General features: G+C 39.4%; 2 protein-coding genes across 5 annotated transcripts in view; both read left to right on the top strand.

Moving 5' to 3' along the window:
• Positions 1 to 6,161: 6,161 nt before the first annotated feature.
• Positions 6,162 to 25,266, top strand: part of LOC6620438 (proton-associated sugar transporter A) — a 177,901-nt gene continuing 158,796 nt past the window's right edge. The window contains exons 1-3 of one of the 4 annotated variants that reach the window (XM_032717954.1): positions 6,162 to 6,248; positions 6,396 to 6,520; positions 6,622 to 6,799. In XM_032717954.1, the coding sequence (XP_032573845.1) occupies positions 6,624 to 6,799 (176 nt within the window). In that variant the 5' untranslated portion in view covers positions 6,162 to 6,248; positions 6,396 to 6,520; positions 6,622 to 6,623. Of the gene's footprint in view, positions 6,249 to 6,395; positions 6,559 to 6,621; positions 6,800 to 25,266 lie in introns of all 4 variants that reach the window. The other 3 variants (XM_032717953.1, XM_032717952.1, XM_032717951.1) reach the window with 3 other exon arrangements.
• LOC116800975 (zinc finger BED domain-containing protein 1-like) lies at positions 22,218 to 24,618 on the top strand. The gene is made up of 3 exons (XM_032717956.1): positions 22,218 to 22,753; positions 22,821 to 24,409; positions 24,478 to 24,618. The coding sequence occupies exons 1-2, from the start codon at positions 22,550 to 22,552 to the stop codon at positions 24,396 to 24,398; spliced, it is 1,782 nt and encodes a 593-aa protein (XP_032573847.1). The 5' UTR covers positions 22,218 to 22,549; the 3' UTR covers positions 24,399 to 24,409; positions 24,478 to 24,618.

A 25,266-nucleotide genomic window follows, 5' to 3' on the forward strand; every position in this document is an offset into this window, starting at 1 on the left:
CATTACAAAAATAAAAAATATTAACACAGTCAGAGAAAAATTCTTGCCATTGAAAAATGCCAAATTTTCCATATCTGTCGGAAACAACGTTGCAACATTTCCGACATTATCTTTAACAGCCGCACAATAAAAGATGTTAACTTTTTAAAAATCTTGGGGATAACCTTCGACTCCAAACTACTTTTTAAACAGCAATGTCAGACTCTAAGAAAACAACTGGAAACTAGATTTAACATTATTAAATTTCTATCATCTAAATATTCTTACATACATATTAAGAATCTTATAGATATTACGCGCGCATTAATGCTATCTAATATTGACTACGGACTGTTAATCTTCGGTTAGTGTGCTAAATCACACATAAAAAAGCTACAAGCCCCATATCACGGATCGGTCCGTCGCGCCATTCACGCATTTCCCACATCTCCAGTAGCGTGCACATTGACAGAATCGGGTCTTCCGAGTATCCAATCAGGCGTAGAATAAACTACATTGATACTTATCCCGAAGCTGTACACCACGTCCAACTGCCTGCTAACCAAAGACTTCGGAGCCATATTTAAACAAAAACGGAAATTTAAGTGCATATCCACTCTAAGACGTTGCGCCAACTACATCTACTAAGCTACTTGACCTTCCCCTCCCTAAGCCCAGGAGGCCCTCCAAATCGCACTTTGTGGTTCCAAACAGCCTAACATAAACCTTCAAATATACAATGCTGCCAAAAAGAATACAGGTCGCCTAGAATACTAAAAACGTTTTATGAGCGCACAAGAAGATCTTGGTGTGAAAAACTGGACATACACCAATGGTTCTAAAGTCACCGGCGCAACCACTTTTGCGGTTGTTGACTGTAACCGTAAAATCATTGCAGGAGGTAGGCTTCCGACATACAACTCCATATTCACAGCCGAAGCTTTCGCCATTCTCAAAGCATGCCAATTCGCTTCCAAAAACGCTGGTAAGTCTGTTATGTGCACAGACATCCTCTTCTCTCTTTCCGCTATACGCAACTGGAACCATAAGGACCCCACAACACTAGAAGTTAGGCACATCCTAAGTTCTCATCCAACGAAAATCACCTTACTCTGGGTTCCCAGTCATCAAGGTGTCCATTGGAATGAACTTGCTGACAAAGCCGCCCAAGAGATGAGGCTTACACCACCAATCCTTTTCACTCCGTTTAACTCCAAGGATTTCAAAAGTCGAATCAAGCTATTCCTCAAAGAAAAAAAACTCTCTTCATACACAGGTACCAGTCTATTAATCAGAATTGCATCATGTTCAAGCCACCAACGAACGTACATAAATGGGAATGCTCGACCTTCATCCGTCTACGGATCTGGCACACCCAATCCACACATCAACACTTACTGAAGAGAACGGCGCTACCAGCATGCCAACTATGCGGGGACGAGCTCACCGTTGACCATATTCTCGACGCCTGCAGTCAATTACACACAATTAGATCTTAATTATTTGGTACAAATAGTCTTTCGAATTGTTTAAGTAACCCATCCTGTGAAAATATCTCAAAAATGTACAAATTTGTTCAAAAAGCTAAGTTTATTATATAAAGCAATTAACCCACAAGACTCTAGTCGGATGCCCCGTAGCTAGTACTCATTAAATTTAATTAGGTTTAGTATTGTATACTATATTTAATTTTGTAAAATAAATAAATAATAAGAGTAAATACGATCATTTCAGACCAACTGAAGAAAGCTTAAACGACATCACATACTTCCAATATAACTTATCTAGTTGGGCACTTAAAATGCGATAAAAAAAATAACTTTAAGAAGAGATTAACAGCATGTCAGCAGATTACGTGAAAAATCATGAATTTCACACAATTGTCGATTCAACCAACAGCGGAATATACGTCATTAACAAGCTTAAACGGAATAAGAACAGAACCAACGAATTGTTCAGGGCGTTAGAGTGGGCTTGGCAAAAAGTAATGTTGGCTTGGCCGTTTTTGGGCGGTTTTGGGCGTTAGAACGGGCAACATGGGTCAAAAAACTTGCGCTGCGTCTTTGTCTCCAGAATGAAGAATGAATATGCTGAATCCCAACCTTCTAGCTTTTATAGTTCCGGAGATCTCGACCATCATACGGACTTGGCCTGATCATGAATATTTAGTAAAATTGTATTTATATTTTTGAGTCAAACTAATGTCCCGTCAGTTGACTAAGGACAACGCTAAGAAATTAAAAATTATCGCAGAAATAGTTTTCATGTTTTTTCTTTTCATCTCAGCACAAGACTAAATGTTAGTGACAAAAACCTTTCTTATACTTCCCTTTTATTTATATTATTTCTGGAGCGAGATCGCCCGCTTGGGATATTGGATTGTGTACATTGCGTAGGATTCGCCACTCTGTATTTATTCTGAAAGTGCTGATTATGCGAAAATGTCACTTATTGCTCATTTGTTTATATTATTTCGGGAGAGAGATCGCTATCGTTTTCCGATAGATCTAATTATATTACGTGTTTTCCATTCCGCTATTTTCTGAATTCCCAGAATATCTAAATCCTTTGTCCGCTATCCAATCCGTCTCAAATAGGCACCAATTTGTAGTTCTAGGTGATTTTATAATACCTGGCGCAAGTGGTCCCCAAAAGAATAGTCGAATATCCTTCTCCCTATGACTTTATTGACGGCTTGTCGACTTATCGTTATCGCATGTTAATTATATTCGAAATTTTCTTGGTCGACTGTTGGATCTATGTCTTGTAACAAGTCCTGAAAGTGTGTTTCTTTCCGGGGTAGCACCTCTTACTCAACCTGAAGATCCATATCCTACCACCTTCGAGATGGCAATCGACATACCTACATAAAAGAGAAATCAGAGTATCAACCAAGCGAATTCATTGTTTTCGCAAGGCATACTTTCTGAGGCTAAATAATTTTATAGCTGGCTTTCCGATCTTTACTCCTTCAACATAATGGCAGTTGGCAATAATATTTCTTTTACCGCACTTAAATCATTTTTAACTCTTGTGTTCCGATGCACTACCAGTCAATCACTAACAAACCTCCTTGGTTTAATAAAGAGTCACACCTAAGAAATGTTAAAACCAGTTCTTATACTAAATATAAAAAATTCGGTTTTCAGTCTTCCTTTCTAAATATTTAAGTGCACGGTTAAATTTTACAGTGCTTAATGCTCAGTGCTTAATGCTCAGGCAATAGCCGATCTATTTTCCACATTCCGAACAGCCATACTCTTACTCGTTGTCAAATTCGAAATACATACCCCTCTAATCATAAATCATTGTAGATCTTACTATGAGTTGAATGACCCTTACAGAGTATTATGTTCTGACTATATTAGACATTATCCCATTATATGGAATATTGACTATCAGCCGCTCTTAAAGCAGAATTGATTGCTTCTTAAATACATAATAATATCTTACTAATATTTGTATTTATTATACTTCTTTATGATATATTTATTTCCTCGTTTCTGTACTGTTTTCTAAATCACGTCTATCTTCTCGTGAATCGAATTGGTGTGGCCGTGGGACTCGCGCGCTAAACAACATCATGTTGACGGGTTACCTCTAGGCACTTTTTAGCTATTGAGCTTATTGAGCTTCTTTAAACTTCTGCAACTTGAAGGGGTGCATAAAGGGGTTCTGCCCTGAAAATCGGTAAACGCACTTTGGATATTTTGCGCCGTTTTGAAAAGATTCACAATATAAAACAACGCCGGTTTGAATGAAAAATATATAAACATAAATAAAATATATAAATTTTGGACATTTAAAAATCACAATAAAAATGGTATACACATCTATTATATTCATAACGCCATTGGCGTACTGGTATAAATCGGATGCTTAAATAATCTATCGGGAAGCTTACGTTCAGGATAATCGATATTATTTCCGTTAGTCGACACTACAGGCTGAATATGTTGTCTGCAGACATCATCGCAATATTTAATTAAATTATTATTCAATTATTATTATTCAGCACAATAATTTGTATATTTACAAAAGAACATAGGTCTTCAAAAAAAAATTCTTGACATTTGTTATCGCAAAAAAATTCTTGATATTTGTAAAAATCTGCAACCTTTTGGGGCTTACCATGAACGATGATGAGGAATAGCAATAATATCATCAGTCCGAAATATATATTTACAATTTAATAAAAGTCGAAAAAGAAGCTTGGTGTGCAGTAGGCATTTTTACATAGATTTTTAATTTTTTGTGGTATGTTTCTCCGTCTTTTGGTTCGATCTTTTTATTTAAGAAAGATATTTTTTCGGCTTCAAAGGTTAACTTGTATCGACATACTAAGACGTAACTAGTGGGTATTTTTATAACAAAACTTTAGCATAAACTATAAAACTCACAAAAACAAGAAAGAACGCTATAGTTAAGGTTCGTTACTATCAGATACATATTATTTAGGTAGTCAGAACATTTTTTAAACATTTGGGAGTGGCAGTGATGGGCAGTTTGTCGGCCGCGTCATGCTGAGACATATGTTTATAAACCATCAAGCAATTAATTCTACAGTCTTGCGAGATTTTCATACGAGCATGTAGGCCTAGCGGAGAAATCCAAGATAACAATACTGGATGAACGAACTTAACAGGTAACCAACAAAGCCAAGGAGCTTAACGACAATTTAAATTACATTTCCTATTTCTACTACCATAGCACAGTGGTTTTTTATGTGTTTTTTTTTTGGCAGAAATTCGAAATGATTACCTATCTTCAGCAAATTTGGTTTGTGTTACTTTACTTTACTGGTCAACTTTTATATAGCTGCCATATAAAAGATCTGGCCGATATGCCATAAAAATATTTACCTTACCAAAGAAAAAAAATGTTGTATCTATATTTAATAAATAAGTAAATAAATAAATAATAGGCCAAAAAAAAAATTTTACAAAATGTATGATGGGTAAATATCAAAGCCGTGTACTTTTGTATTCCGTTTTAAATTGATGGTATTGGCTTTTTGTAAATCCGTTTTCAAATAAAAAGGCTAATGCATTGTCGACGGACATTTTTGTGGGCTCAGAAAATAACATTTTTCTTTTTATATTATTGATATTATCGCTGTTACCAGCTGCTTTTAATACAACTGCCATGTCCTTTTCATTTCCTTTTTTAGCCGAAACTGAAGCAGCATGCAAGAGTAATGGTACAGAATTATTATTTTCATCCGCAAGGTCCGAAGCTAATTTTCTTTAAAGTCGGTCACTAGCCTTTTCATAAACTAGTTTTGGACGACCAACTTTGTTTGGAGTTTTCCAATCAGCGATTATACTAATACTAGATGCCAGCCATTTGAAGTGTTTTTTTTTTTTCTTCAACCTGTCCAACGATCTATTGCAACCTGGCAAATGTTTCCTTATGTAATCAACGAAGGACCTAACTTTTTTATTTACAAATGAAATACAACATTCATTTATATTGTTCTGACCAATTTTTTTAAATATATGCTGCCTAACTGCATCCTCAGAGGGACTATTTTTGCTCCAAATGTCTAGCAGTTCTGCATGCCCAAACAAGTATTCATCTACAAAAACGTAATTTTTTCAAAAAGGAACAAAAAGGAGCATATGAAACTAGTTGTATAATATTATACACATGTTAGTTAATAACTTGCCGTTAAAATTGTTTTGAAATGGTTTGCCATACAAAGTTATATTCCACGAAACACAGCTACATTTGTTAAGTTGACTGTAAAAAAGGCACATAAACAAAACACGATACAACTACACAAAAAAATATAACATACACAAAGATGTTAGTGAACTACAAATCTACATACCTGTGCTACTGTTTTCCATGACAACACTTTAAACTTTTTTACTTCTCTGAGGAAATATAAACCACAAATGTTGCAAAATGATTTGCCGCCAATTTTGTCTTACGCATGTTATCGACAATCAGCTGTCTTTGAAAGGTGGGCGATAAGCCAGTGTTTCGTAAAAAAGTAAAAATCGACTTTTTATCTAATTAGACTATCCTAAATATAAAGAAACCATAAATTTTTTTATTCCGATAAAAATTTTTTTTTGACTTTCTGCCAAAAAAAAACACATAAAAAACCAGTGTGCATTGGTGAAGAGTGGTGAGCTATGCGTGAAGACCAGATCTAAAAGTTCTCTAAACAAACGAACGTACAGAAAGGCCTGGGTTAATGTTCGGCTAGTGATCCTAATAAAATAATAAACGCTACCCGTAAACAATTTTCAGGGAAACTGGTAATTCTTTTCGACTTCAAAATCTTAATTAGTATACCTTTTAATCTTGTGATATGGCTTAGTCATATAGGTTTCCACTAACTGCTAACCATTACTTACATTTCTAAGATAATTTTCTCATTCATATATACATACTTTTAATTTCAGACTTCTCGGCTTGGCGCATGCTCAGATAATTATTGCTGTGAAATTGTATGTACTGCAAATTACATACTTTCAATATTGAATGAACTTGGTCGTTTTACTTAAAATAAGATAACAGTTGTTCCACAGTAAGCAAATTGGTGTTCATTTTTACTATTTTGAAACAGTAAATATTATTATTGACAAAGGATATATATTCATTTGATCCACACTTTATAAAATCCCACAGCAATGGATAAGCTTCATAATTATCAGGGAATAGAAGGACGATTTCATCAATGCAGAGACAACATTAAAGAATTTTACGAGGACTTCCATGCCAAAAAATCAGTCAATTTAGTTGATATAGTCAAAAAACAGCTAAATGGAAACACGAGTGCCAATAAAGACTTTAGCCATGTATTTAGGTAAGCCTACAATCTGCTTATTAACCAATCTAGTCCTACTTGATCAGTATTATCAGAACTTTGATTAAAATCAATTTCATGAGGCAACCATTGACGATCTCACCTTACAGAGTTTAACACCGACGTTGCACCGTGGTTCCCATTCTATGGGGAAAGCGGCCAAAAATACTTCTAGTTGTGGTAGACACTTGAAACTTTTCTTATTTTGTAGCAAAATTATATGAAAAAAAAGGAGGATCGAACCACTATATCATATAGCTATCATATGAACAATCAGTTTAAAATTAAGTGTTAGTATGGAAAACTTTTTTGTTTTCAATTACTTTGCTACGAAAACTTGTAATTCTACATAAGAAATTAGTATACAAGTGAACACGGGCAAGCTTGAGTTTGCTGACAACGCTGCTACGCCGGATGCCGTCGCGACAAAGTTGCAGCCGAAACCAGAAACTCGCACGCGTAAGCCCGTTGCAGACGCTGACGCAACATTCAGCCGACTTTCCATCAGCAGCGGCGGCTTCGTGGTCTGACCGAGCTTGCCCTAAGTTCTAGTTTTAATTTTGTTCTCCAATTGTCACGTACAATAAATAAAAACAAATAAAGACACTTTACTAAAATAACCAGTCTTATTCTAATTGGCGCCCACACGGAAAATAGCCCAGTTTCTCTAACTATTCATCTAACGCAAAGAGTCGCGGTACGGTTCAATAAAGTGAATAACAAAATCAACAAGTGAACAGTTACTCTATTGTCTAACCGAAATAACTCTTGCCCTGAGCTAACGCAAAGAGTTGCGGTACGATTCAATAAAGTGAACGACAAAGCACAACAAGAACAAATATTGTGACAAAAAAAAATAAAACAAAAATAGTGCAAAAAATACTCACTCACACAACAAATACAAAAAATTAAGAACCCCAGCCAAAAGAGCTGAGCGAGTTAATAAAACAAATCAACAAATATGAGCGACGGGAAACAGCATATCGCAGCGGCCACCACACCACTTGATCGAAGTTCGAATTTCATATTTAAAAAAAATGTAAGTGAGATGTTCATTTTTATTTCAAATAAAATAAAATACTCAGAGCTGTCTAGTGTGAGATTTCAGTGTTTATAAAAACCAACTTAAATAAATTTCTACCTGTTGCAATAAAGTGTTGAAGAGCCTCTATAAGCTTAAAGAGCTTCTATAAAAAAAACTGAATGCTGAACAGGTTGCCCGGATGGAGGTAAAGGTGCAGGCAGCCCTTGAGCAACAAACCCGCTTATTTGAGGAGAAGATAGCCTCCCTGATAAACCAGCTTGGTAAAGCTAGAGTTTCTGCACCACAGATAGAAATTTTCCAAGCAGTTGAAATAGTGCCAGGGACCCGCTGCGACGAGCCCTTAGATGTTGCACAGTCCATCCCCGAGTTCGTCGGAGAGATAGAAAACTATGTTTCGTGGAGCCAAGCCGCTTCCGCAGCCAATAAAGTCTTCTAGCCATACAACGGCACTTCAAGACACTACCAGGCAGTGCCTATAATCAGAAACAAAGTAAGGGGACCAGCAGATGCTGGGCTGGCTTCATTCAACACAGTGTTGAATTTTAAAGCCATTATTGCTAGGTTAGATTTCTCATACGCGGACAAGACACCGGTTCACTTAATCCAACAGCAACTAAGCACGCTGCAGCAGGGCAACTTGCCACTACTGCAATATTTCGACGAAGGCGAAAAAAAACTCACACTATTGACAAATAAAACACTGATGACGCACGACTCCGTCACAGCATCTATATTAAACGAAAAGTTAAGAAGCGACGGGCTTCACGTTTTCGTCTCAGGATTAAAAAATCTCTGAAGTGGGCAGTCTTCCCGGCGCAACCCATAGACCGACCCTCAGCCTTAGGCTTAGCCCAAGAGGCTGAATCAAGCAATGAGAGAGACATTTTTGCAGAAAATTTTACAAAACACCTTAAGGAAAAACCCCAAAAACAAAATTGGCAAAAGTCTCAGACAGGCAAAGGAAGAAAATCCTCAAAACAGTAATCCCAACAGCAACAGCGCGAGCAAGACGAACGCCGGCTCTCAATTCAACGCAACAACGCGTACTTCTCCTACGTCTCACCGATAACCCCAAACGCAGACATCGAGCGGTCAATAACCCATAGCCCAAGAAACCTTCTTCTACCAACAAATCAAGAAAGAGCGCGCTCCTGCTCTCCCGCTCTCTTAGCTCCGACAGAAGCCCCGCTACCTCCAACAACAACAGCTGGAGATAGACCGACAGCCCGCTCTACCTCGTCATCGGATGCACCCGCTCACGCTCTGACTGAGTCAGCGAAAGCAAAACCGCAAGCAATAAACGGTACTGCTGCACTACCAGCAAAACAAAACGAAAACGTAAACAAAAAAGCTGGGTCGACCTGACAGACTGGAATGGATCGCTAGATTACAATAAAGCGAAAGCTCAGCCCGAAAAATTCAGATTTGGAAAACAAGCCGAAAAATACACGCGACAACTCTACCTTGATCAAAAATGTAGCCCCTGCAAATACCAACAGATTTGCCTTGCTGGTAGATACCGCTGAGGACGTGCCGCTGGGATCCGTTGATATCGAACCGAAGAAAACAAAACCTCCGCCAAAATACATCCGCGAGAAGAGCACAAGCGGTTTTGTAAATACTTTGATTGGCCTTATTGGAAAAGATAGCTTTCATATAATTCCCCTCGTAAGAGGTACTATCAATGAAATCAAACTTCAGACGAAAACGGAGGACAACTACAGAAAAGTCACAAACTATTTTACCGCACAAAAAATAGGCTTCTACACTTACCAGCTTAAAAGCAGCGCTGAGGCGCTAAAGGAAAAGGGATTTTACGCGAAAAGCGTGTTCAATATCAAAAACAGAAACATGCAGCCCCAACCACTCTTCAAGATTGAGCTTGAACCAGAAAACAAGCCTCCTAGAAAAAACGAGGTTCACCCAATTTACAAATTCCAGCTCCTTCTGCACCGTAGGATCACGGTAGAAGAGCCGCACAAACGTAACGCTCCTGTACAATGTACAAACTGCCAAGAGTATGGCCACACGAGGTCGTATTGCACACTTCGCCCGGTGTGCGTAGTCTGTGGAGATCTCCACGACTCCAAACAGTGTCAAACTAACAAAAAAAATGCATGCGAGAAAAAATGCAATAACTGTGGGGGCAATCACACAGCAAACTACAGAGGCTGTCCAATCTACAAAGAGCTGAAAATCCGTCTTCACAAAAGAAAGAACACGGCGCGGGCACACCAAGGAACAGCTACGCTGATACCATCAGAGACAAATCCTGAAGTAATTTTCTCGAAAGCAGCAAGTTTCGCTCCCTGGCCTACATCCAACACTAACAAGACAACATTTGCAAACGTTTTAAAATCAGGTATGACGCCTCCAACCCAAAATTCCCGAACTCCACATGAAGTGCACACAAAATTAGACACACAACAAAACTATAACCCAGCTGCGCAGCAGGAAACAAAAACTGAAGCTATGATGCAAGCCTTACAACAGAGCATGATGGAATTTATGAAGACCACCATTCAAGACATGATGCGTAATCAAAAACTTTTGATACAAATGCTTGTAGCCCAACAATCAAATAAATAATGGCTACCTTACGCATAGCCACGTGGAACGCCAATGGCGTTTCACAGCGCAAACTTGAGCTAGCTCAATTCCTACATGAGAAGCATATCGACGTAATGCTTCTTTCGGAAACTCATCTCACAAGCAAATACAATTTTCAAATAAGAGACTATCATTTCTACGGTACAGATCAACCCGATGGAAAAGCACACGGTGGCACCGACATACTCATAAGGAACCGTATGAAGCACCACTTTTACAAAGAATTTGCGGAAAATAATCTTCAGGCCACATCTATCAACATGCAGCTGGATGACAACACTCTCCTTACACTAGCGGCCGTATACTGCCCCCCCCTTTCACAGTATTAGAAGCTCAATTCCTGGATTTCTTCCAAGCACTAGGGCCACACTTCATTGCAGCAGGCGACTACAACGCTAAACATACTCACTGGGGATCGCGACTTGTGAACCCAAAAGGAAAACAGCTTTATAAGACTATAATAAAAGCCACTAATAAACTTGACCATATTTCCCCCGGGAGTCCTACATACTGGCCATCAGACCTCAATAAGCTGCCTGACCTGATCGACTTCGCAGTTACGAAAAATATTTCCCGCAGTTTGGTTAAAGCTGAATGTCTGCCGGATCTGTCATCTGATCACTCGCCTGTACTAATTCACCTCCGCCGGTACGCAGAACACGTGAAACCACCATTCAGATTGACTTCTCACAAAACAAACTGGCTCAGGTATAAAAAATATATAAGTTCACATATTGAGCTAAGCCCAAAACTTAATACTGAATCTGATATAGAGAGCTGCACGTGTGCATTGCAATCCATCCTTACTGCAGCAGCTCTTACTGCAACACCCAAAATAACAAATAATACAATTAATTCAAAAAAGACCAACGTACAAATCGAGCAACTCGTCCACGTAAAACGACGCTTACGCAGAGAATGGCAATCTTCCAGATCCCCAACTGCAAAACAAAAGCTAAAAGTAGCCACACGGAAACTGGCCAACGCTCTGAAACAAGAAGAGGACGACGATCAGCAACTCACACCAACAGGCACAAAACAAAAGTTACTGTGACGAGCCCACTCAACTCTTCGCCCACCGACTGAAACCGTTTTGCCGATAAGGAATTCCTCAGGTGGCTGGGCCCGTAGTGATGAAGACAGAGCCACCACATTTGGCGCTCACCTACAAAATGTGTTCACGCCAAACCAGGCTACTAGCACATTCGCGCTACCGTCCTATCCCGTAAACCGCCACCAGCAACACACCCCAATTGTGTTTCGTCCTAAAGAAGTAACTAAAATAATTAAAGACAATCTCAGCCCGAAAAAATCCCCCGGCTGTGACCTTATAACACATTCTGCAGTTCGCTACATAACCAAGCTCTTTAATGCCATCAGCAAACTTGGTTACTTCCCACAACGATGGAAGAGGTCGATTATCATAAATTCCAAAACCTGGTAAGAACCACACAGTCGCTTCATCTTACAGACCAATAAGTCTACTCTCATGTATTTCGAAACTATTCGAAAAATGCCTGCTGATTCGACTTAATCAGCATCTGATATACCACAATATAATCCCAGCCCACCAATTTGGATTTCGTGAAAGCCATGGAACCATTGAACAGGTGAATCGTATTACAACGGAAATAAGAACTGCATTTGAATATCGCGAATACTGCACAGCAGTATTTTTAGACGTATCCCAAGCATTCGACAGAGACTGGCTCGACGGCCTAATGTTTAAAATTAAAACATCCCTACCCGAAAGCACACACAAACTTCTAAAGTCTTACCTCTATGACAGAAAGTTTACAGTGCGGTGCAACACTGCCACTTCCACTGATCATACAATTGAGGCTGGAGTCCCCCAAGGCAGCGTTCTTGGGCCAACCTTATACCTCATCTATACAGCCGACATCCCTACAAATAGTCGCTTAACAGTATCCACATTTGCCGACGATACAGCTATCCTTAGCCGTTCAAGGTCCCCTATCCAAGCTACAGCACAGTTGGCACTGTACCTCATCGACATTGAGAAGTGGCTCTCTGACTGGCGAATAAAAGTAAACGAGCAAAAATACAAGCACGTGACGTTTACGCTAAACAGACAAGACTGTCCTCCGCTCTTGTTGAACAACATACCACTCCCGAAAGCAGATGAGGTAGCGTACACCTTGACAGAAGACTCACATGGCGCAGGCACATTGAAGCCAAAAAAACCCAGCTTAAACTCAAAGCCAACAACTTACACTGGCTCATCAACTCTGGTTCTCCGCTCAGCCTAGACCACAAGGTCTTGCTCTACAATTCTATATTGAAACCTATCTGGACCTATGGCTCACAGTTATGGGGCAATGCCAGCAACAGCAATATTGACATCATACAGCGAGCACAATCAAAGATCCTGAGAACCATCACTGGGGCACCGTGGTACGTTCAGAGTGAAAACATCCAAAGAGACTTAAATATCCCATCAGTTACCAACGCAATCACGGAACTTAAGGAAAAATACCATAGCAAGCTTTACACTCACCCCAACCACCTAGCGCGAGGTCTAATCCAGCTCAGCAGCCGTTCCCGTCTCCGGCGAAAGGACCTACCAACCCAGCGAATAAATTATTAGGGCCGTTTAATCATAGAACAGTTGGAAAAATAATACAACTGTTCAAAAAATACTTGTTATAGTTAAGATTCTTAAACTTATTGTTAGTTCTTTTACAAGAATATTCAATAAATATAAAGCATGGTAAGAAAAAAAAAAAAAAAAAAAATCTGAACTTCGAAAAGAACCAAAAACACAGAAATGACCAGCAAAACCCAAATAGCACGAAACAGCGCTTTAACAACCAAAAGTTCCAGGGGCGGGGTCCCGAGCCAATGGAGGTGGATTCTTCCTCGCGCTCCAAGCAACCCACACAGGGTTACTGGAACAATCAAAGATACGGCGACCACTCCATGAGGACCCAAAAAAACCTAAATCAACTAGCCCAAGAAGAAAGTAGCGGTGACTAAGAGTCACGGTCACAGCATGAAACGACACAAGTCGAGGACGATTTTTCCGGAGTCGAAAGCTGTAATTTTTAGCGGAAGCTCCCTGCTTCCGTTCATAAGTATGATCAAAAAAATGGTAAAAAAAACTGTATCCGTATCCAAAGGGCGTGTCTGACTTTGTCAATGCAGAGGTTAAATAACTTCTAGCGAATGGCATAATACGACCGTCAAAGTCCCCTTACAATAACCCGATGTGGATCGTCGACAAAAAAAGCATCGACGAAGCGGGTCACAAACAAAAGCGTCTGGTTATTGATTTTAGGAAACTAAATCATAAGCCAACCGATGACAAATACCCTATCCCATCCATTTCGACTATATTGTCAAATTTGGGCGAGGCCCAGTATTTCACTACGCTGGACCTCAAGTCAGGGTTTCACCATTTCGAATTGGCTGAAAAAGACAGCAAAACGACAGCGTTCTATGTCAACAACGGAAAGTACGAGTTTTGAATGAAAAATCGGGCTGAAAAATGACAATAATATATGGCATGCTCTGCACTATGGCAAAGCATGCAACCAAGAGAATTTTGGGTGGTAGCAACTAGCGTCGAACGATTTCTGCCCACCTGAACGCCTGGCGCATAGGTTGCCATGGCGCAATCCACGGCCTCCAAAGTCCTACATCGCTGTTCCAGGAATGCAGCCATCGATTCCCACGACGGAATAAGGTTGGCAAAGACCGGATACTCCAAGCGCTCCTCCCACTTAGCTTGGCTCGCCGCATCCAGCTTTTGCAGCAGCACTTGCACTATGATGCAGCCAGCGATTTGCTCAGTGGTGCCCAAACCCTTCAACGCACGAATGTGAGCGTTAAACTTGTCCGACAATTACCGAAGCGATGCCACTGAATCATTCCGTACTACCTTTAAACCCAGAATCTCGGTAATGTGCGCCTGAAAAACGAGACGCCGATTATCAAACCTCTTTTTGAAGCAACTCAAAAGCCGCTTCGTAATTGCTGTTTGAAATCTCCAATGATCGGATAGTTTCCAGCGCTGAATCCCTCAAACATGACCGCAGATGTTGAAATTTCTCAATGTTGGAGAGGTCCGGATGGCTGTCGATTATGCTCGTGAACACGGAGTAAAAATCAGCCCAGTTTGCGTAGCCTCCGCCAAACGTTGGCAGCTGCACGGGCGACAACGCCATCGGCCGCGGCTGCGTTTGAGGACCACTACACTGGTGGGGCACAACACCTTCCGCAAGCGTTGAGTGCGGCGCGAAATGCACATTGCGTTTGGCTATTTCCGCGCGCACGCTAGCCTTGAATTCAACGATGAATTCATCGAAAGACTCGCTCATTTCACTGCCAATTTCGTCGAAGTCCAATTCCTCCAGTTCTGTATGCAGAACATTGAAGGCACTTTGCAGCTCATCAATCTGCTCCAGCCTCACCGTAAGAGTGGGTTCGTCGTATCCGCTTAGCGTCTCACTAGACAGCAACGTTTGTAGCCTCTGCAACCTGCTGAACAGCGCATTGGCTTTGCGCTTTAAAAAGGTCACCCTGTTTTTGTCACCTTCAGCGGGCATAGCAAAAAATTGCCTTTAATTCGGTTCAGCGGGAAGATGAGCACAAAATAAATGCCGAAAATGCAAGCGGGGTCAATGCACGTAACGATATATGTAGCAATGTATGTATATATGCAATGCTAGCTCGTTTAAACACAGCCACTATCACCGAAATCTCCACTCACTTGTCCAACCGATTGCGATTTAATGTATTTATATTTATTTATAAACGGGATAAGTGCATTAATTAATGCATGCAAAATTAACACTATCACGTCGGGGTCACCAATGTTTAGCTATTGAGCTTTTTCAATAGCTGTTGCGAATAATAAAAAAACCGAAGAAAGTTTGTTTTTATTACGACACTGTTTATATTGCGAGTTGTTATTCTTTTACGATAGCGATAATTGAATGCGTAAGTTTGGTCTTTTCCGAAACACGAAGAATTGGCAACTGGCGGGACAGACAGCCGAAATGCAGCGTCCAAGTTTAACGTAGGTAGATACAAAAGGAACAAGGAATGAGCGCCGTACAGATAAATGCGTGCGAGAACAGCGGTTTGCACTATGGGCATCGCAACTGCTACCACTAACTAATTCGGCTTACAATATTAAAGAATATAATTTAATCTACTGCACAGTTTTTTTGGCTGCATGACCCAACACTCACAACAGACCCGTCTCGCTACGGACTGGGAGCGGTACTGTCTCAAGACGGCCGCCCGATAACAATGATCTCGCGAACACTGCGAGGTAACAAGGTAAATTTCGCCACAAATGAGCGTGAGCTTCTCGCCATTGTATGGGCACTTAAGAACCTCAGAAATTATCTGTATGGTGTTAAGAATCTTAACATTCATACAGACCACCAGCCATTAACCTTTTCGGTATCGAACAAAAACCCGAATGCGAAAATAAAGCATTGGAAAGCCTTCATTGATGAGCACAACGCAAACATAATTTATAAACCCGGAAAAGAGAATTTGGTAGCAGACGCTCTGTCTCGCCAAAATGTCAATGCACTAGTAGACTCAGATGTCGCCACCATCCACAGCGAAGAATCCCTCACGTATACCATTGAAGCCAAAAACAAACCGGTGAATTGTTTCCGTAACCAAATTATTTTGGAAGAAGGAACTATACCCCAACAGAAGACGCTTATTTTGTTTAAGACAAAAACTCGTCACATACTACATTTTTCTGATCGCAGCACATTAATGCAAAGCATTAAAGATGCAGTAAATGCTGACGTAGTCAACGCAATTCATTGCGAGCTACCCATACTGGCTTTCATCCAACACTGACTGGTTATGGCATTCCCTTCCACCACCTTTAGATATTGCAAGAACTTGGTAACAGACATTGTAAACCCAACGGAACAGAGGGAAATTGCGACAGCCGAACATAATCGCGCACACAGAGCAGCGCAAGAAAATGCGAAACACATACTTAGAGACTACTTTTTTCCAAAAAATGGGTCACTTAACTTCAGAAATAGACACAAACTGTAGAATTTATACTATGAGCAAACATGATCGGCACCCAAAAAAGCAGAAAATAGGGAAAACCCCGATACCGTCGTTTGCCGGAGAAATTTTTTTTTTTATTAATATTTATTAAGTGAAGAATCCGTACATCATAATATTGTATCTTAACATCACAGTGTGGAGAAATATTCTTATCAATTACCAAACTCTATAAAATAAAATAAGTGGAGTAGGAACATAAATGAAGAGTTTTTACTGCTGCCCAATTGTCTTGGCGAAGCCTTGCCGTTTAAGTCTTCTCAGAGGTCGAGCGGGGATGAGACGTCTTGCAAGGAGACTGTTATGGCTCAGTAATCTGTCACTATATCGACTTGTATGTCTCCCAATTTGTGACTCAACTGTGTGAATATTGAGGTCTTTATGGAGTGTAGAGTTACGTACATACCAGGGGCAGTTGGTTATTTGTCGTAATGCGCGATTTTGCATCACCTGGATACGATTATAATTCGATTTAGCTGCAATTCCCCAAATCTGGATCCCGTATAACCATATCGGTACGATACAGTGCGCATACACAGCTCTTTTGCACCTCATCGAAAGAGTGCTCCTTCTATTCATGAGCCATCTCTGCTGTTGTGATCTGTGGCCACATTTTTTACTGTGTTTTTTAGATGCGGCCCAAAGGTGAGCCGTTTATCCAGGGTGATACCTAGATATGTTGCTTGCAGGGGCTGATTCAGGGTAACTCCTTCTAGGTGTGTTCGGGATAAGCGTTTTTAACGTGAAGCACGGGTTTGTTGTTTTCAGTTGGTTTATTTTTAGGTTCCACCGTTTACACCAGGCTGCCAGAGCATTAATATATTCTTGTAGTCCGTTAGCTGCCTCTCTGATGTCCCTAGAGTTATATACAACTGCGATGTCATCTGCATAGGTTGCAATAAGAGTCCTGTTCGGTGCTGCCATGTGTTCGAAACTCGGGCAAGGGATATCAGCAGTGTACAAGGAATACAGTAGCGGTCCGAGAACACTGCCCTGAGGGACTCCAGCTCTTATTGGGTATATAGAGGAGTAGCTATTTCTCACCGTGATTTTAAATTGTCTTTCTTCTAGATATGACTTTAAAATACAGAAGTAGGGCTCAGGTAGAAGGGTCTTTATCTTGCATAATAATCCAACATGCCATACTTTGTCGAAGGCTTGTTGCATATCTATAAAGACGGCGTTGGAGTACTCGCAGTCGTCAAAAGCCTGTAGTATGTGTTTCACCAGTCTGTGGACCTGTTCAATAGTTCCGTGTCCCTTTCGAAATCCAAATTGATGATCCGGCAAGATATTGCCTTGTCTTATAATGTCGTTTATCCGATTGGCAATAAGTCTCTCCCATAATTTAGAAAGTGAGGGTAAGAGGCTTATAGGCCGATACGACTCAGGATCATCTTCCGGCTTTCCAGGCTTGTGGATCATCAAAATAGCAGCCATTTTCCACTGTCTTGGGAACACTTGGATCCTTAAAATAGCATTGAAGATTAGTGCTATATATATTCTCGCTTTTATAGGTAAAACCTTTAGCGTGGCATGACAAATCCTGTCAATTCCTGGAGCTTTATGCTTCGGCAGTAATTTAATTATTTCAAGGATTTCTTCTATCCTTATTGGCTTAATAGGCCAAGACATCTGCAATGGCATTTGTAGGTACTGGTGAGTCTCTCTTATTTGTTCTGTCGTGGCGAAGTCGTAAGGAGTGAAGCGATCCTCTAGGTGGAAGGCGAATGCATTAGCCTGTTCCACTTCAGTTTTTGCAAATTCCCCACTTGGACAGCGTACGGGTACCCATCGAAGTGTTTGTCGCTTAAGCGCTTTTGTGCACTTCCACAGCGAATAGTTTGCATCAACGGTGTAGTCCATGGAGGATAATTTTTGCTCAAAGAAATCACTTCTGAGTTCCCTTAAGATGACTTTGAGTTGCTTTGCTGCTCGGTTCCACAAGATTCTGTCCCATGGATCCTGAGTTCGAATTGCTCTTCTTCGAAGGCGTCTCTTAGTTCTGATAAGTTCTCTGGCCTCTCTTGTTAGAACAATACCATAACTTCTGGGGCGTATCTCGGGCTCAGACGGCGTAGAAGCAGAAGCGGCTCTATATATATTTTTCGTTAGACTTGCCGGAGAAATGTTGCATAAAGATGTTTACTCCACTTCCGGTAAATATAATCTAACCTGGATCGATAAGTTTTCAAAGTTTGCAGTAGTACAGGTTATACGGTCTCGCGCAATTGTGGATATAAAAGCACCACTTTTGCAACTTTTTAACATGTTCCCCGAAACAAAGGCAATTTACTGCGACAACGAGAAATCATTGAACTCAGAAACCATTAAATCAATGCTCAGCAATAACTTTTGCATCGTGATTTTAAACGCCCCACCCTTGCATAGTCTCTCTAATGGACAAGTCGAGCGGTCGAATGGCACTCTTGGGGATATAGCACGCTCTTAATAAGTTGGAAACACAAGTAGATGACACTGTCAAATACATTCTCCTTGCAACTATAATGTACAACAGGTCAATTCATTCGGTGACAAACGAGAGACCCATAGACGTAATTCACGCAGACTCCAAAGGTAGTACAGTGCATATCAAAGAAAAATTTCATCAGCACAGCAAAAGACACTTGACCAAATGAATAAAAAAAGGGTCTATAAGTCGTATTTGGTAGACGATCTTTATCGGTTTGGATAAAAAACAATAAGAGACTAGGAAATAAACTTTCACCCCTATTCACAGAGGGTATAGTGGAAGCAGACCTAGTTACGACGGTTCTTATTACCGGGAGGGTGGTCCATAAGGACAATCTTAAATAGGCCTTTGACATTTGAAAAATCATGACAACTATTTTTAACTAATTAAATTTTTTTTAGGTTATATCTTTTCAGTTTAATAATGCAACCATGACCTTGACCGAAGCGACATTGAGACTTAACGACTAACAATCTGGGACTCGTACACTTACTTGGGACACACGACGAACTTGACATCGTTTGAAACTTACATCGACGAGACATGGAAATTCATAGGCAAACTACCCAAAGACCATATTAGACAGCTACTGAAAACGGACGTACAGCACATAGCCACCTTAATAACTTCCCTGACCGTTCATCACCGACAAGCACGTAGCAGGAACATGATAGGTAGTGCCCTTAAGGCAATTGCAGGAACCCCATATTTTGATGACTGGGAACAAATAAAATTCAAACAAAATCAGTTAATAGAATCCAAAAGCAAGCAGATAGAGATCAACACTAAATTCCAAGCAAGACTCAATGACGTTTCAATGCAAATTTTGAAACCAGAAGCAGAGGTCGAACATTTTTATGCAACTATTTTGGCAAAGAATAGAATGATAATTACAATCCTTGAGGACTTAATCCTCACTGTTACACTTGCAAAAAAAAATTTAATCAGCCCCCTTATACTAGACAGCATCGACATTAAAGAATTATTAAATGAACAACTCACCAATACTAGTATAACCGACATTTTAGAGGTCTCCCATATAAAAGCTTTTCATAATTCTGAATTATTGTACTTTCTGATCAAATATCCCAAACCTCTCTTAAGCTGTAAAAAAATAGATATACTTCCTGTCCAGCATAATAACATAATATTAGATCTAGAAGAGGGTAATACGGTGGCCGACTGCGGAACAAAGACCTTCGCTGTACGTGACTGCGCTGATACTGTGAGCAACACTTTCTGCAGAAGACTACAAAATACTTCATGCGCGCCACAACTGGTATCTGGAACTGTCGCACCCTGTGCCACACGCCCCGGCCACCTGGCGCCCGTGATAGTAATCGGAGAGGGCATCGCAGTAATAAACAACGCGTCCATGAATGTAGTGGACATCACTGGACACAAACAGATAATCGCGGGAACCTTCCTCGTGACTTACGACGATTACGTCTCACTAAATGGCACCCGTTACGTGAACCATCGAGGCATTCTGAAGAAGGAACCTGCTGTACCCACGTCAGCCGTGGTCAACGTCACCCTTTTCAGAGAACATCTGAGCCTGTCATTTCTGCATGATCTAACCATAAAGAATCGCTATATCGGGGATCTTAGAACAGGATTATCTTCACGATCATATGACGGCTTGACACTCATCGCCCTATACCTACTCCTCCTGGGCACCAGGAAATTTTACCAGTGCAGAGTGAGAAAGATAAACCCGAAGACGCGTTTCAAACTAGTAGGGGAGGACTTAACACGGGCAAGCTTGAGTTTGCTGACAACGCTGCTACGCCGGATGCCGTCGCGACAAAGTTGCAGCCGAAACCAGAAGACTTTCCATCGGCAGCGGCGGCTTCGTGGTCTGACCGAGCTTGCCCAAAGTTTCAGTTTTAATTTTGTTCTCAAATTGTCACGTACAATAAATAAAAAAAAATTAAGACACTTTACTAAAATAACCGGTCTTATTCTTATTTATATAGTAAAATCGTTTTTGTTTTCGAGTCGAATAAATGATTCGTATTTGAACTCTATGCTATTTTCAGTTAAATTCCATGTTAAAATTATAGTTGGCTCAACATAGTTAATAATTTCTTATGTGGGAATTTAAATGAAATTTCACATTGTATTTTTACGTTTAGTTATGTTTGTGATGCAATCATTATTTATTTCATCATTTTTATGATTGAAGAATTAATTTTTATTTTCGAAGTAAGACTCATGGTCCTAGCAATCCAACTGGTATCCGTTTTGATCAGGATAAGGGATAATTTTAATTGTGTCGATCAGTGTTTGGTTAATGGGTATGTGTGATATGATTAGTAATTTGTTGTCTTTGAGATTCATCCCAGTTAATGTTTTAATGAGTATTACGTTTTGGCTGTTAACGTTATTTAATTTTTCGTAAGCAAGTAGTTTTGGGTAGAAAAGTACTAATCGTGAAAGTTACATGCCCATCTCTATGTATTCAATAAACTGCATAAGTGCGTATACAAGAGTGTCGATTCTATTGCGATTATTCTCATACTTTTTAAGTCGTTGTAGTCCGTCGTTCATAAATTGTATAACATTGATCTTATATTTCCTGAAAATGCACTCGATCATTCTCATGAAGTGTACCAAATAGGAATTTAAGAGATGAACCTTTTACGTTTAATAGTTCACGCTTCTGTCTATTTTTTTTGGTGAATAGTTATTCCGTTTAATTCTTTAAGTAATTTATTATACAGATATTTCATGCGGGGTGTGTCTGTGTTGTTTAGTACTTTATAAATAAGTAGTTAGTGTGTTAGTGTAATGGCTTTCTTTAAATAGCTTTGTCATTTTGTGTATACTTGGTTGCCAGAGTTTTCCATGTGATTGCAGTATGATTTCTTTGAATTCTGCATATGAATGCACGTAAAAAAATGAGCCTACGAATTATCTCTGTGTAGTATGTATTTATGATTTCTTTATTTGCTGCTTGTATAAGTTCAAAATCTACCTCACTCATAATGTACATGGTTATGCATTTGTAAATGAAATGGTTACGCAAAAATGTTGTCATTTTATCGTAGAAGATTGTAATAATTGATTTACCAAAATAGGTTGACTTTCCACTTTATTTTGATATGTTTTAACGAATATGATTTGTTTTTTAAAAATTATTATTGGTGTTTCTGTTAAATGAATAAGCTCACTATTGTGTTCCTCTGCACTAGTGTTGTGTCGTTCGTGAACGAACGAACTAAATTGAACTATTCACCAAACTGAACGAACGAACTAGGTCTGCCTTTATAGTTCAATATAGTTCGATAGTTCAATTTAGTTCACTTAGTTCAATATAGTTCACTTAGTTCACGTCGTTCATTTTGATCTCTTACCCTGATCGTTCGTTCGTTGTTCACTTTGTTCGATAGGTCGGTCTGAGTTCACTTAGTTCGATAGGTCGGTCTGAGTTCACTTAGTTCGATAGGTTGGTCTTAGTTCATTTAGTTCGAAAGTTCGCTTATCGAATAAGCTGATTAATTTTCGCATACATTTAAAACTACGGTTTACAAGCTTGTGCGTATCTATGGCTTCAAAACGAAAGCATAGCAAAGTTTGGAATTTCTTTGATTCAGTGGATGAGAAGAGTGCTAAATGCAAATACTGCAAAACTGTGCTTAGTGTGGCTGGTGGATCGCAAGGAAACTTATCGCGTCACCTTAAAAATAAGCACCCAGCAGCTTTGGAGGAAACAAAGCGCCAAACCAATGAAAGCCGACAGGAAGCAAATGTAAACATAATATTTTGATTTATTCATTTAAGTAGGCTTACTAAATTCTTGATTTCTTTTAACATAGACTCCTCAGATAATTGGACCCCAACAGCAAGTAATAACTTCGTTCATTCAACGACCACCGGCTGCCGGGAAAGCTGAGAAAATTGATAGGCAACTAGTTCGTATGATTGCAAAAGGTCATCATGCATTGCGAATTGTAGAAGAGCCTGATTTCAAGCAGCTCATAGATGATGTGTCTAATTGCCCCGGATACAAGATGCCCACTCGAAAAACGCTGTCCAACGTGCTTCTTCCAAAGCTTCGGGACGAAATTGTTGGTAGCGTCAAAGAAAAAATGGAGCTGGCATCTGCAGTTTGTTTGACAACGGATTGTTGGACCTCTCTTGCAAATGAAAGTAATATTGCTGTTACAGCTCATTTTATTGAGAGTGAGGCAACTGTTATGAGCTCACATATGATTGCATGCGAGGCATTCGTTGAGCAGCAGAGTGGTCAAAATCTCTGCGCATTTTTACAAAAAATAGCAGAAAGATGGAGTATAGAGAACAAAATATCTGCTGTGGTTTCCGATAATGCTGCAAATATTGTCAATGCCATTAAAACAGGAAATTGGCCACATATACCATGTTTTGCACATAGCTTGAACCTAATTGTGCAAAAAGGACTCCGCGAAATCAGCGTTGTACAAAACAAAGTCAAACTCATTGTGGAGTTTTTCAATCGTAGCACTTTCGGCCTTAAGAAGCTGAAGTCAACTCAAACCCAATTGAACTTGCCCGATCTCAAATTGATTCAAGATGTGTCAACTCGTTGGAATTCAACTTTTAAAATGCTAGAAAGGCTTGTTGTGTTGAAAGATGCTCTTATATTAACACTTTCTACTCTGCGTTCTGAATTAAACTTATCTCAGAATGAGTGGGCGATAGTAGAAGAGTTACTGCCTATATTAAAACCATTCATGGAGGTAACAGAAGAAATATCAGCAGAAAAGAATGTAACCCTTTCAAAGGTTATAGTTCTTGCGATTTTGCTACAGAACTGTTTGAATAACAAAACGCCTAAGGATAAATGTGTTGCTGCACTTGTTGCAGTTCTAAAAGCTGAGATGAATCGACGATTTTGCAAGCTGGAAAGTAACGAACTCTACGCAGAGAGTAACATTTTAGATCCTCGATTTAAAGGTCGTTGGTTCAAGTCAAAAGAAGAATACGAAAAAGCTGTTTGTAATCTTAAAAGGAAAGTAACTCCAATTCGTCTCAACAGCGAAAATTATGAATTCGAATCACCTGCGTTTGAAACTAATTCAGCCAATCAGAGTTCGGTTTGGTGTGATTTTGACAGTGAGTTCAAGAACACGACAAAGGCTGCAAACACTACCGGTTCTGCCGAGAAAGAGATGGAAAAATACCTCGAAGAGGAATTTATACCGAGGACTGCTGACCCTTTGGTTTGGTGGGAACAAAGAAAGAAATTGTATCCGCATCTATATTCTTACAGCCTTAAGCGACTATGCCTTATGGCTACATCAGTTCCTTGCGAACGCCTATTTTCAAGTGCTGGGGAAATCATCCGAAAAAGACGGATGCTACTAAAACCTAATAAAGTGGAAAATCTAATGTTCCTTCATAGCAACATGTAGATGGATCACAGGTATAAACATAATTTTATCATATGTTATTGAAAATGTTCCCTAATAAACTTCTCTATTCTCTTTTCAGAAATCAAATAAATGCATTAAAATTACTATATTATCTGTTTGTAAACTCTTTATTATTTCTTATTATTATTATGTATAAGTGTTTTTGACATAAATTGAATAAATAATATTAATTTTCAATGACAGCATTGTATGAAATAAATTCATAACATTTTTTTTTTTTGAAGCACCTTTAAGCAAGTTTAAAAAATGAACGATTGAACTAAATGAACGACCTAGTTCATTGATTTTAAGCGAACGAACGAACTTATTCCTCAAATTGAACTAGGATTACCCAACACTACTCTGCACTATGTTGGGTGACTTTACGATAATGATTCTCTTCAATTTTGATTCTTGATAATGCATCAGCAACTACGTTCGGTTTGCCCTAAATATAATCGATAGTAAACTGAAATTCTTTTAATTTTGTTCTCCATCTTTGGAGTGTAGCATTTGGTTATTTTAATGTATGTATCCACCTAAGAGGTTGATGGTCGCTAGCTATTTCGAATTGTCGTCCAAGTAAGTAGTGGCGAAAAGTTTTAGTTGCCCACACTATGGCGAGTAATTCCTTTTCTATCGCACTGTAATTTAATTCCGACTTGAATTAATGAATGAATGAATGAATTTGTATAATTTATAATGGATTGTCCATCACTAAGTAATTTTCGACCAATTAATAAATCATAATCTTCTGAGAAATCATGTAGATAAAATTGTTCAGGCCTGTTAAAAATATTGTTACTGGATATGGTAATAGACTTGTTCAATATTATGGGATGTAAAAACATCTCATTTAGTGTTTTGA

Source organism: Drosophila sechellia, chromosome 3L (genome assembly GCF_004382195.2).
Source record: "Drosophila sechellia strain sech25 chromosome 3L, ASM438219v1, whole genome shotgun sequence".
Taxonomy (NCBI): domain Eukaryota; kingdom Metazoa; phylum Arthropoda; class Insecta; order Diptera; family Drosophilidae; genus Drosophila; species Drosophila sechellia.

Excerpts from the sequence above, each read along its gene's own strand:
- LOC116800975 (XM_032717956.1), top strand. The coding sequence starts at position 22,550 with ATGGCTTCAAAACGAAAGCATAGCAAAGTTTGGAATTTCTTTGATTCA. Across the intron at positions 22,754-22,820 it reads AAAGCCGACAGGAAGCAAAT|ACTCCTCAGATAATTGGACC; the intron begins GTAAACATAATA and ends CTTTTAACATAG.